The 14,797-nt window shown below is 36.1% G+C and overlaps 1 protein-coding gene across 2 annotated transcripts in view; it reads left to right on the top strand.

Moving 5' to 3' along the window:
• LOC145249652 (ras and EF-hand domain-containing protein homolog) overlaps positions 1–11,057 on the top strand; it is a 193,485-nt gene extending 182,428 nt beyond the window's left edge. For both annotated transcript variants that reach the window (XM_080111420.1, XM_080111421.1), the window contains exons 17-18: positions 9,249–9,325; positions 10,825–11,057. In XM_080111420.1, the coding sequence (XP_079967546.1) occupies positions 9,249–9,325; positions 10,825–10,927 (180 nt within the window). In that variant the 3' untranslated portion in view covers positions 10,928–11,057. The remainder of the gene's footprint in view (positions 1–9,248; positions 9,326–10,824) is intronic.
• Positions 11,058–14,797: the final 3,740 nt, after the last annotated feature.

Genomic DNA, 14,797 nt, shown 5'->3' on the forward strand with positions numbered 1-14,797 from the left:
AATGGTGTATTGATGCAGACCACGTAAATGTGTGGGTCGATGCTAGTTCATTAGCATTGGGAGTCGCATTAGAGTAAGGAGAAAATGTGTTTAAAAACGCATGTTGGCTGCGATTCGTGAATGATGTTAAGCACATCAACTGTTGTAAAGGGAATAAATCTCGCTCTGCAATGGCAATCAAAGAAACTGCACCTGTACATGGATTCTCTCTGCGTCTGCCACTGGGTGTCTGATATGCTTTCAGGACAGACAAGAATCTGCATTAAGGCAGCAAAATGTTTATCTGGCGAAGGCTAGATATGCTGAAGAGTTTAGTCTCTGAGTATGGACTATCAGTGAGGGTAACGCTGGTAACATCACATTGCAATCATGCCGACCAACTAACCTGTGTACCTCACAGATGGTATGAAGCCATGAAGATGGGTGTGGAGCACATTGCTCGATCTCGCGCAGTTGCAATTGGCGTGATTAGCCCATGTCAAATACAAAAGATTCATGCACAGAGCGGACATCCAGGTGTCGAGAGAACAGTGTATTTTGCAAGGCAGGTGGACCCAGCAGTGACAAAGGCAGATGTCAAGCAGTTTGTCAGGCACTGTGAGGCATGTCTGTTTATTGATCCTGCACCAGAGCAATGACGAAAAGGACGATTGGACGTCAAGAAGGTGTGGCAGCGGGTGGCAATGTACATTACCCATTACGGTGGTAAACCCTTTCTAACTCTTATCGATTGTGGACTCACACGTTTTGCAGTATGGTGACACATGATTAGACAGGACTCGGCAAGTGTTGTCCGCATCTTGTCATCCATCTTTTTTGAGCAATGCTGCTTTTTGCAGCCAACAAGTTCGGCAGCTGTTAGATGAATGGGGCGTCTGACTACAGCTGTGCCATCAGGGAATGGCATTGCTGAGAGGAGCCACTGTAGCATTAAGAGAATTGCTGCCAGAAAGCAATGTACCATTATGGAGGCCATGTATTGGTATAACGTCACGCCAAAGGATGGGAAATTACCTACAACAGCACCGGGCAATGCCATATACACATATTGTGTTAGACTAAAGGGAATTGATGCTGCACAGCCAGTCCACCAGAAAAGACATGTCAAATATGAGGTAGGGGTTCCAGTTTGGGTGAGACCACCCGGAAACCGGTGCACCACCAAATTCAAGCAAGGACGAATCTCTGGGGTGATTAGCCAGTAGTCGGTACTAGTTGACGGAACCCCACACCATGTGCACAATCTTCACCTGGCTTCTGAGGTGCGTCATACAACTACTGAGGAGAGTAATGAATCCTCAAGTGATGAGCTACTGATGAACGAAATCAACAGACCAGAGAGCAATGATTATAGCTCATCTGATGGAAACAGAATCAGAACCAGACCCGAAACCAGAACCAGAACCTAAATCTGAATCTGACTCAGAACCTGAACCTGAACCTGAATTAGAACCAGAGTCAGAACCAGAACCTATGAATGTGCCCCTTCGCAAAAGTAAGCGGACTAGGAAACGAACCCTGCAATGCACTCTATGTGATCATCAGATCAGGGGAGTGTAATACACACCAGAGTAAGCAAGCGTCCTCGTATTTGTGCATTGTGTAGATGTGCGTGCAAGCGGTGGTGTGATGGAGGAGGGGTGGACTTGCCGCAGGGAAGTGTTGGGTGAGAAAAGAGAAAAAAAGATGGCGCCTGGTGTTTTATAAACTGTGGGCTCGCGAGATTGCAAGATCACGAGAAAACAGAGGGCACACATGCAAATGAGACAGGATGGAAAACTGCATAAAAAGCAAGCTTGAGTGAGAGGAAGGAACAGTGTCGTTTACAGTCACAAGGTTATTGTGTTATTATTGCGAACGTTCGTAACGATTGAAGTTGAATTTGATACAAAGACATCAGGACCCAACAACCTTTTAATTGAGCTGGTTACTGTTCTTTATGAATTCGGAGTCAAATCTGATTAACAGTATTCATGAAACAGGAATATATGAAAACGTTTACATTACTGTTTTTAAAAAAACAAATACAACAGACTGTGAACAACACTGTAAAATCAACCTAATGAGTCACATAACTAAGGTTTTTCTGCGTTGTCCAATGAACAGAATGAGGAACCAGAAGTGTCTGAAGAACAATTTGGTTTTATAGCCAATAAGAGTACATGAAAAGCAATTTTAGTCTTGAAACGCTTCATAGAAACGCCTCATAGAAAGGTACAGAAAGATTTATATCTATGCTTCATAGACTACTCCGTTTGACAAGGTACAATACAAGAATTTGTTTGGCATTTTGACTTGGCTTAACATCAACCGAAAAGACCTTAATGTCCTCAGAAACCTCTATTGGGAGAAGAAAGCAGCTATCAAAGTTTACAATGATTGCAGTGACTACAGACCAATTCATAGATGAGTGAGACAGGGGTGATTTTTCTTGCCTGACCTTTTCAACATTTACAGTGAAATGATTTTATGCAGAATTAAAAATCAAGAAGGTGTAAGTGTAGGCAGTCGTAACATCAACAATTTGAGATATGTGGATGACACGGTCTTCAGTGCAGACTCTGAAGACAAATTGCAACAAATACTGACAACAGTGATGGATGAGAGTGAAAAGAAAGGGCTGCAACTTAATAATAAAAAGCTGAAGTACCAAAATGCAATATCAAATGTAAAGGAGAGACATGGAAATCAAGAAAAGAATCGCGATGGCAAAATCTGCCTTCCATTGCATGGAGTGCATCTTACAAAACAGAAATATAAAACTGTGCACAAAAAGAATCTTGAAGACGTATATATGGTCAAGTCTCCTTTACAGTTGCAGATGTTGGACAGTAATGAAAACGGCTGAAAGTCATTTGAAGCAGCAGAGATATGGTGTTTAAGGAGAATTCTACGAATCTCATGGACAGAAAAGAAGATAAACAAAGAAGTCATGTGTAAGGCAGAATACAGCAAATCACTACTAAATACCATCCCCACAGTTAAAGTTCTTCCACCATTTAATGTGGGTAGACAGCTTGGAAAAAAGTTTGATGTTAGGAAAAATCGCTGAGAGAAAGAGCAGAGGAAGACAATGAACAAAGTTCACTGAGAGTCACACAAAACAAGACTATAGATCAGGGTCACACAAAACAAGACTATAGATCAGGGTCATACAAAACAAGACAATAGATCTCATCAAAAAGACCGAATACAGAGGTTGTTAATCTCTGAGTTTAGACAGTTGAGTTATCTCCCCTGGTCTACAGATGAGAGAAAGTCCATTTGGAGTGATCTCCTCTTTGTTGTTGTTAATCTCAGAGTTGAGTTATCTCCCCTTGTCTAAGATAAAGGAAAGTTTCGAGTGACTTAACCACTTCTCTGTGATAAACAGAGAAGTGGTCAACTACCTCAGCAAAAATAACCTGCTCAGTGATATTCAATATGGTTTCCATTCTGCGAGATCTACAGCTGATCTACTAACTGTTATATCACACAGGATTAATGAATCTTTCGACAGGGGCTTCATTTCAAAAGCAATAGCTCTTATATCAAAGGCTTTTGATAGAGTATGACATAAAGGTCTACTTCACAAGATAGGCAGCTATGGGATAGCTGGAAATGTCCTCTCAATTATTAAATCCTTTCTCTCTGATAGGATTATAAGAGTAGTCGTTGATGGGCAGAAATCAGAAACTCATAGTATTAATGCTAGTGTCCCTCAAGGTTCCATCCTAGGTCCAACTCTCTTCCTGATCTTCATTAATGTTATACCGGCCTTCCTTGAACAGAGGAATTTACACCGATTAGCACTATAAATAGTGCTAGTAATTCCAACACCGGTGAGAGAGATGCGACTGCACTTCAACTGCTAGCCGAGTGCTCAGTAGATATACATGGAACATCGATTTGATTGTTCTTATTTTCACTGTTGTTCCATGACACAACAGATTGGCGACAAGGAATCAAAACGACCATCACTACAGAAAATCACCAAAAGTGATTGGAATAAAGATTTGTAAAATATTTGCGGCAGAACACCTTTGTCATTTCAACAGATATTTGGATACGCAAGGATTAACAGCGAATTAATTACTACAATAGTAATTTGGCGATGGTAAAAAAACTTGTTACCAAAATCTACAGCGAAAAACGTGGATGTTGTCAATTATTTAATAATTGAACACACTTACCAAGTGTTTTAGAAAGGGAAAAAGTGTTCATTTTTTCTTCACCAGAAGCCATTTTTCCTACGGTAAGAATTTTCTTCTGCAAAGTTAAATGTCCAAAACCAACTAGCATATACCGTGTAAGCTTATCGTTATTTCGATAACATCTGGGATTTGAAAAAAAAAACATGCTTGACTTTGTCAAGAGAAAAAGAGACAGACCATGAAAAATAATTATTTGCATACGTCATTTGTGCTTAGCAAACATGTAAAGAATCAAGTCATTTTTGAAAAAGGCAAAGAGGGTAAAAAAAAAACCCTAAAAGTTTTCCATACGAATTTGTCGGATATTTAAAGCGACGGATTTTATTTTTGCTCCATAAAAACACGTGCAAATAAAAAAATGTTAAACAAATGTTATTTTGCTGGATTGTTTCTAGTAAGACTAGAAATATAGTGTTCAACAAATTAAGTTACAAAAGGACTGCTAAACTGTTGTTCTTCAAACAAAAGAATTGAGAAAGAAAACTTGGTTGATTTTTTTTTTTTATTAAGGAATATTTCTGTAATACAAGTGTAAATTGTAAACTGAATTTGTATGATGGATGCAAAATTCAATTCTAGGCAGAGCAAAATCTCACACTGCAAAAACAGCAAATTTAACAAGTAGAAAGAGAAGAGAGATTTAAACAAGCATTTGAAGAAAAAATGTTTCAACAACAGAAACGCTTCGAGGAATTATTGATGAAAACATAGGAGGAACAAAGAAAAATTCTGGAGGCGACATAGTTAACGAAAGCGGACGATAATCATAATGCATTTTCTCAAACAGCTATTAGGTGGGCCGCTATTGAAAAGTTCAATTATAATCCAGAAGACGATGTCACTTTCGTCCAGTACTATAGACGATATGAGGATATTTTTATATCGGATTGTAGTAACTGGCCAGACACGAAAAAAGTTAGACTTTTGCTAAGGAAATTGGGAACAGCCGAGCATACAAAGTGCATGAATTTTATTCTCCCAAAAAAGACCAGTGAGTTGAGCTTCCAAGAAACAGTTACGCTACTTACAGAATTGTTTTCTGCAAAAACGTCTCTTTTCCATAGACGATATAAATGTATGAATGTTACTAGAAGAGAGGAAGACGACTACACTACTTATGCAAGTATAGTGAACAAGGATTGCGACGATTTTAAACTGGAGGAATTATCATCAGATAATTTTAAATGTTTAATATTTGTGCAAGGGCTTGTCTTAAATAAAGACGCTGAAATCAGGCATTGTGTTTTAAATAAACCTGAAAACGAACCAAATTTAAAACTACAAAACTTAGTGGGAGACTGTGAATGGTTTATTGCGTTGAAACAAGACTGTTGTGACATAGAGGAAAGCGGAATGTCGCATATTAAAAAGATCCATCAAAAGAAAAATTTGACTTCAAAAAATAACCAGAGAAAGAAACAGGGAAAAGATCCACCTGGACCATGTTGGAGGTGTGGAAATAAACATTGATATAATGAGTGTCCCTTCAAATTCAAACAATGTAACAACTGCCACCAGAAAGGGCATAAACTATCGCATTGATAGTGGGTCTGACAGTTCCATTATTAATGTACAGACATGGAAGAGGCTTGGGAGACCCACTATGATTAAATCACATAAAACGGCGAGAAGCGTCAGTGGCGAAAAAATTACCCTCGAAGGAGAATTATTAACAAATATTTTTTCCAGAACAGGGCCGAAAAAGCAAGAATTTTTGTCATGCAAAAATCAAACAACCTCTTTGGAACTGATCTGTTCGAAAAGTTTAGACTATGGCATCTGCCTTTAAGCTCATTTTGCTAAAAGGTTGAGGATTCGAATGCGGAGGCAGAAAAACTTAAGAGGGAGTTAAAAGAGAATTTCCCAGACGTATTTTCAGGTTGTTTGGGAAGGTGTACAAAAGCAGTAGCAAAATTTGATGTAAAAGTAAATGAACAGCCAGTGTTTAGAAAGAAAAGAAATGTTCTATACGTTGCTATAAAACAGATAGATGGTAAATTAGAAAGACTCGAAAACATGGGTGTCATAGGAAAAATTGATCACAGTGAGCGCGCTGCACCAACGGTTTACATCAAAAAGAAGAGTAAGGAGATTCGGGTTTGTGTCGACTTTGCGACAGGCTTAAACAGGGCATTACAAGATCACCATTATCCTCTTCCGAGCCCTGAAGAGATATTTGCGAAACTGAGTGGAGGGAAATATTTTTCTAAAATCCACCTCAGGGACGCATACTTACAAGTTTCAGTCGATGAGGACTGTTCAAAGCTGCTATGTATCAATACCAATAAGGGATTGTACAGGTTTAACAGACTTCCTTTTGGGGTCAAAGTCGCCCCTGCGATTTTTCAGCAAATTATGGACATTATGTTAAATGGGTTGGATTTCGCAGTAGGGTACCTGGACGATGTGTTAATGAAAAGCGCTAGCAAAGAACAACACAAAGCTCATGTAAACCAAGTATTCAAAAGAATCCAGGATTATGGATTTAAAGTAAAACAGGAAAAAATGTACATTTTTCATGGAGAAAATAAAATACTTGGGGCAAATCATCGATAAACATGGAAGAAGGTCGGATCCAGATAGATCGAGTGCAATAAAGAATATGCCTGCTCCAGAAAATATTGCGTCTTTACAAAGTTTCTTAGGTTTGGCAAGTTACTACAATGTATTTGTGCCAAATATGCTTAAACTAAGGTCACCTTTAAATGAATTGTTAAGGAAAGACCAAAAATGGGTCTGGACGCAAGAGTGTGAAGAAGCATTTCGGGAAATTAAAGAGACTTTAACGTCTGACTTGTTTCTAGCACATTATAATCCCAAGCATGAAATTATAGTTGTAAACGATGCCAGCTCCTATGGCGTAGGAGCATGCATTTTACACAAAATGGATGATGGAAAAGTGAAACCCATAGCACATTCATCCCGATCACTTTTGCCAGCCGAAAAGAACTACTCACAAATTGAAAAAGAGGCGCTAAGCATTATATTCGCGGTAAAGAAATTTCATCGTTTCCTGCACGGTAGGCAATTTCTGTTACAAACAGACCACAAGCCATTATTAACGATTTTCGGCTCAAAAAGGGACTACTCCAAGATACGGCAAATAGATTCCAAAGATGAGGTACCATACTTCTGAATTACAATTTTCAAATGGAGTATACACCATCTAAAAAATTTGGTCATGCAGACAGGTTATCAAGGTTAATACCTAAGCAGACAGAACCATTCAAGGATATGGTAATAGCAGTCATTCAAGTGGAAGTTGGAGTAAAAAATACGTTATGTGACACAATAAGAGAACTTCCAGTAACGCTTGATGAAATTAAGGGTAAGGCAGAGGTGGACGAATTTATTATACGCATGAAAGAAAGGATCAACAATAACGAACTGAATGAAGAAATTTATTCAATTTGCGATAATTTCCTGTTATATAGCTACAGGGTTGTAATTCCTACGACATTACAGAAAAGAATGCTCAAGGAATTCCATGTAGGACATCAAGGTATATCAAGAATGAAAAGCCTTATGCGCTCTTTCGTTTATTGGCCAAACATTGGTAAGGATATAGAAATCATTATTTATGAGGGAGGAGGGGGGACACATTACTTGGAATGGTTTTATGCAAAGTTTTAAGATGATGATAGACAAAACACATTTGCCTTTCTGTTGTTGAAAGACGACATGAAGACAAACAGTTACAAAAATCGATGTTCTTTATTTCATTTGACGGGTCGAATGATTTGACGTCAGGAATTCACATTGGTTCTACATGGTTAAACTTCTACCTCTTTGCCTCTGAGGGGACCCTCCTCTGATCATGTCAGCTCTTTCCGACCGACTCTGCTGACTGTTCGAACTTGACTGTCCTCTAATCTGCTAATCCTAGCTCCTATTATTGAGAATTCCCTTTTTGCTATGATGTCAGATGTGTGGTTCAAAAACGTGACCAACTCACGTGGCTCAGCACACGTTCTCCAAACACACTTTCGACAACAAAGAATTCTCAACTAACCTATTTTTTAATTCAGTTTTTATAAAAGAATGAACAATTAAATTCTTTTTACAATACAAACAATATCTAACTATTTCCAAAGCAATAGCTAAATTATAACATTCCAATTTCTGAATCTATTCTGAACCTTGCTTAGAAGGTTCGAGTCTCGACTAATCCTAATCTTATTTTCCACTTATCTAATGTTTTTCTTATTTACAGGAAAAGGGGACAACCTTTTCTTGTAACAAATTTTAATGCATCAAAAACCAAAATTTTCTCCTTAATAGTTCTGGTTCTTATCTAGAAAAAGCTTCTGGGAGTGATCTTCATTCCTGATCTGAAATGGAACACATTCATCAAATCTGTTGGAAAGATCATTGGAAAAAAGGTTGGATCACTTTACTGCTTCTGTAGGTATCTCACTGCAGATAAATCCTCTATGTGTATAAGAGCCAGATACACCCTAAAATGGAATACTGTTTCCACATCTGAGCAATCCTAACACCATTTCGTGACATATTGTACCGCATGCATGATTGCTAGTAGGATGATGTCGCAATTGGCAAATGATTAAAATATCTGACATTTGTACTCAAAATATATGCAGTACTTTAATACATTTTAATACACATTTTTAGGCAGAGAGAGAGAGAGAGAGAGAGAGAGAGAGAGAGAGAGAGAGAATCACTTACTGAAAGTTTTTTCTCATCATTAAAACTTATTACATTTATTGGTGTCCACTTCCTAAAAATTCCGTTTCTTAATTAAAATGCTGGTTAAAACTTCCAGTGTCTTTATGCGATCATGTGTTTTATTCTGCTTTGCTTATGTATCCCCATGCATCTATCTTTTGGCCTGCAATCTCCATGCCTTCCTGTCTCAGTCATTTGGCCACCATGATATTCAGACTTTATAATGCAATGTTTTTCTGAAGTGTATCTAAAACAAGATACTTGTTTATAGAAAAGAAAAAACATGGACTAAAATTGATAAAATGACAAATTCAATTGATATCAATTTTCATGATTTAAAACGTGATGCATCTTTTGTTCTTTGTTTAGTCTTTTGAGGGATTGTTCATTGAAACAAGTGCCAAGGATGGAAGTCATATTAATGAAGCTGTTTTGGAATTAACAAGGTAATTAATTTTGAGTTGAATCTTTCAACTATTTCATCTGCCTCGTTCTCATTATTTTATATTTTCATTTTTAAATCTATTCATTCTACCAACTCTTACTTTACGGGAAACTCTTAATGTAAATTCGCCTATTATATACACTGAAACAATCTAGTTTTACTTAAATCAATGTATCAGCAAATATGAATAGCATTAAACATTAAAATCGGTAAATCACAGAAAATTATAATAACTATTATTTGATAATTTATAATGACTATTATTTCATTATTCACAACTATCATTTTATATTTTATTATTATGATTTGATAAGCATAATAATTGTTATTACAATTACAACAAAAAACATTAGATAATTTATAAGAATGATTATTTGATAATTTATAATTATAGTCAGTATTATTTGATAATTCATAAAAATTATTATTTGATAATAATAGTATGATATATTATCAAATAACAGTTATTATAAACAACTGTTATTTGATAATGTATGATAACTATTGTTTGATAATTTGTAATCACAACTAATTGATAATTTACAATATCTACTATTTGGTAATTTAAAATTATATATTATTTGATAATTTATAATAACTATAATTTGATAATTTAAAATAACTATTATTTAATTATTTATAATAACTATTATTTGATAATTTATAATAACTATTATTTGATAATTTATAATAGCAATTATTATATAATTAATAAAAACTATAATTTCATAACTTACAATAACTATTATTTGATAATTTATAATAATACTGTTTGATAATTTACAATATCTAATGATAATTTACAATATCCATTATGCTAATTTAAATATCTATTATTTGATGCTTTATAATAACTATTGTTTGATAATTCATCATAACTATTATTTGATAATTTATGATAACTATCTTTTGTATAATTTACAATAACTATTATTTGATAATTTATAATAACTACTATTACTTAATTTATCATAAATATTATTTGATAATTCATCATAACTATTATTTGATAATTTATAATAACGATTATCTGGTAATTTATGATAACTATTATTAAATAATTTCAAATTATTATTATTTTATCATTTAAAATAATAATTATTTCATAATTTGCACTAACTATTGCTTGATACTTTATAAAAAACATTATTTGATAATTTATAATAACTATTAATTTATTATGATTTATAATAACTATTAGTTTATGATTTATAATAACTATTATTTTATAATTTAGAATAACTATTCTTTGATAAGACATGACATTTACTAATAAATTGAAAGCAAATATATGTAAGTAAAATATTCTAATTTCTTTTGTAGATTTTTAAAACTAAGATTTTTATATTCTTCGTTTATTTTTATTGAATCTCAGTTTCATTTAAAAGAAATTGTCTATATTAACAATAAAAAAAGTGTGTCTTTCATAAAATGTCTATTTATATCAATCTTTAAAGCATTCTTTTATTTTTGTCTGAATTATTTTGTCTTCTTTTTAAGGTTGTTGCGCACAAATGAAGATCTTGAGGTGCGTTCCGTGGGCATGCAACTTTGTGAAATGAGAAACGATCATGCAAAGAAGAGTGGCTGCTGCAAAATGTAAAAGAAGCTGACAAAATCCAATTTCTTTTTGTAAATCAGAGAACCGTAATAAGGAAAGCAAATATTATTTATTGTTAAATATCAGCAACTATAACATTGTTTAATAAATCCATTTTCATTGTATTGAGTAAGAAGATTGTTGGGAGAATCAAAGTTTTTGTCATTTAAAAATGTATTTTGCTGCCATCTTTAAATACTCCTGCCACATCGATATTGCATGCTTGAAAATAAGTGCTTTTGTACACACACAATTTCTTTTTATTGTTATCACTTATAGGGATTCAAGATTTGTGACATTTTATTATAATTTATTTGGGTATAAAATGGTTGATATAAATTTATTTTCTTTAAAATATCTTCTGAATTATTCTAATTGCAAACATCTGAAATTTGAAAGGAACAACCATTTCATTTTATAATTTACAGCTATGCAAAAAGATTTCTTCAACGCTATCAAGCAATTATATTATTATTATTATTATTATTATTATTATTATTATTATTATTATTATTATTCTGCTGATGCTCATAATGTATTTATAAAGTTCATCATTCAGCTAGGCATTGATTGGAGCTTTTGGAAGAATTATTGAATTGTATTATTATTATTATCCTTACCAGTTTTATACTCTACTTTCCATGGATGTAACTTATTATTCATAAGGGAAATGTAAAAATAAAAATTGTTTAAAATAACAATGAAAGTTCAAACTTTTTGTTTAAAGAAATCATATTTCAATTGTCCATGAAATACTTTTCATGATTTGTTTTTTTTTTCAAATGTTTTGTTTATGAATGTTTGCGAATTTATGTATTTGTCCTCAGAATGACTTTGATAATCCGAATAAATCATTTATCATATTGTTATCGAAGGATAACAATTACAATTATATCTAGGATAATCAGACGTCTCATGTAATCAGAGAGTGTCTATTTAGCAGGCCAGTTCTTGGCCTTTTGGTCAAGATCAAAGTGTAGCATCTGTTCCGGCAGATGCTGCACTTAAGATAATTTGTACCAGTCAATGGAGGGGAAACCCTCTATACTGGGACAATTATTATTTTTGGTAACCAGAGTGACCCCTTTTAGGGGAGCTGGTTTTTACCTCACATTAAAAACGGCCTTGTGCCTAATTTGCTCAGTGGGGGAGCAAATAAACACCATCTGTTCCGGCAGATGCTGCACTTAAGATAATTTGTACCAGTCAATGGAGGGGAAACCCTCTATACTGGGACAATTATTATTTTTGGTAACCAGAGTGCCCCCTTTTTGCCTACTTTTAGGGGAGCTGGTTTTTACCTCACATTAAAAACGGCCTTGTGCCTAATTTGCTCAGTGGGGGAGCAAATAAATACCATCTGTTCCGGCAGATGCTGCACTTAAGATAATTTGTACCAGTCAATGGAGGGGAAACCCTCTATACTGGGACAATTATTATTTTTGGTAACCAGAGTGCCCCCTTTTTGCCTACTTTTAGGGGAGCTGGTTTTTACCTCACATTAAAAACGGCCTTGTGCCTAATTTGCTCAGTGGGGGAGCAAATAAATACCATCTGTTCCGGCAGATGCTGCACTTAAGATAATTTGTACCAGTCAATGGAGGGGAAACCCTCTATACTGGGACAATTATTATTTTTGGTAACCAGAGTGCCCCCTTTTTGCCTACTTTTAGGGGAGCTGGTTTTTACCTCACATTAAAAACGGCCTTGTGCCTAATTTGCTCAGTGGGGGAGCAAATAAATACCATCTGTTCCGGCAGATGCTGCACTTAAGATAATTTGTACCAGTCAATGGAGGGGAAACCCTCTATACTGGGACAATTATTATTTTTGGTAACCAGAGTGCCCCCTTTTTGCCTACTTTTAGGGGAGCTGGTTTTTACCTCACATTAAAAACGGCCTTGTGCCTAATTTGCTCAGTGGGGGAGCAAATAAATACCATCTGTTCCGGCAGATACACCCACAACACCTTGGCCTTCGGGTCAAGATCAAAGTGTAGTATCTGTTCCGGCAGATGCTGCACTTAAGATAATTTGTACCAGTCAATGGAGGGGAAACCCTCTATACTGGGACAATTATTATTTTTGGTAACCGGAGTGCCCCCTTTTTGCCTACTTTTGGGGGAGCTGGTTTTTACCTCACATTAAAAACGGCCTTGTGCCTAATTTGCTCAGTGGGGGAGCAAATAAATACCATCTGTTCCGGCAGATACTGCAAGCTATGACTAGCAAAGACCAGATGTGGGGGCAACCCCACATGCCTGACCTTTAACCAGCTCCCATTTCCCACCTCTCGGGAGCTGGTCCCCTTTTTCCCTTCCCCCTCCCTTCACTCCTCACATTAAAAATCGGCCTTGTGCCTAATTTGCTTGGTGGGGGAGCAAATAAATACCATCTGTTCCGGCAGATACTGCAAGCTATGACTAGCTAGGACTAGCTATGACTAGCAAAGACCAGATGTGGGGGCAACCCCACATGTCTGACCTTTAACCAGCTCCCATTTCCCACCTCTCGGGAGCTGGTCCCCTTTTCCCCTTCCCCCTCCCTTCACTCCTCACATTAAAAATCGGCCTTGTGCCTAATTTGCTCGGTGGGGGAGCAAATAAATACCATCTGTTCCGGCAGATACTGCAAGCTATGACTAGCTATGACTAGCTATGACTAGCAAAGACCAGATGTGGGGGCAACCCCACATGCCTGACCTTTAACCAGCTCCCATTTCCCACCTCTCGGGAGCTGGTCCCCTTTTTCCCTTCCCCCTCCCTTCACTCCTCACATTAAAAATTGGCCTTGTGCCTAATTTGCTCGGTGGGGGAGCAAATAAATACCATCTGTTCTTCAGATGCTGCACTTCTATTTCTTGTTCTCTTTCGGTGGAGGAGAAATCCTTCACGACTGAGACAATTTTTATTTTTGTACCTTTTCTCCACGTTAAAAAACGACCCTGGTGTCTAACTCTGTCCCGTGGGGAGGCATAGTAAATAGGTACAATCACTTGTAAGTAAATTAACATTGGTATTTTACAAACAATAAATAAGTTAAAATAACAACAAAAGTTTCATACACTAAAGTATGAGAACACCTGAATGCACCAGCGTTGGGTCGATACACAAATGCAATACATGTAAATGTAAGCAGCAGGTGCATAGACTCATATAGTTGTAGTCATATTAAGACAAACTTTATATATCGCTAGTTATATCGAGACTGACTTTGGATATAAGTAATCATGTTGAGGTCAAATTAAATAGGGATTCAAGATTTGTGATGTTTTATTATAATTTATTTGGGTATAAAATGGTTGATATAAATTTATTTTCTTTAAAATATCTTCTGAATTATTCTAATTGCAAATATTTGAAATTTGAAAGGAACAGCCATTTCATTTTATAATTTACAGCTATGCAAAAAGATTTCTTCAACACTATCAAGCAATTATATTATTATTATTATTATTGGCTCACATAGAACTTTCACACAAGTCGACAAACGATCTGATTGGAAACCTGTGATGTTCTCTGGAGGTCGAGTGACAACAAGTCTCCCCAGACGTCCAGTTCTCTCCACCTCCTTCGATAGCATTTGCAAATAAATTTGCATCATCGCAACAGCCTCTTACCATTGATTTATCGCCGGCAGTGGCCATTGGTTCATACTGGAATTTGAGGGGCACTAAGCCTCCCCAAAGTCCCAGTTCTCTTTGCGCTTGTCCAACCGAGGTCTGGCTGGCGCTCTCTCCTCGGTCTTTCAGTCCTTCTTGATCCTTCTCGGCTCTTTGGTGTCACTTTTTTATTGGGAGGAGCGGTGGTGAGACTATGGGGGGGGGGAGATGCGTGATGGGGGTGTAGAACTTGTAGATATGCAGCTTTGGTGT

This window comes from Euprymna scolopes, chromosome 28, assembly GCF_053919585.1.
Source record: "Euprymna scolopes isolate OS-2025 chromosome 28, ASM5391958v1, whole genome shotgun sequence".
Lineage (NCBI taxonomy): Eukaryota > Metazoa > Mollusca > Cephalopoda > Sepiida > Sepiolidae > Euprymna > Euprymna scolopes.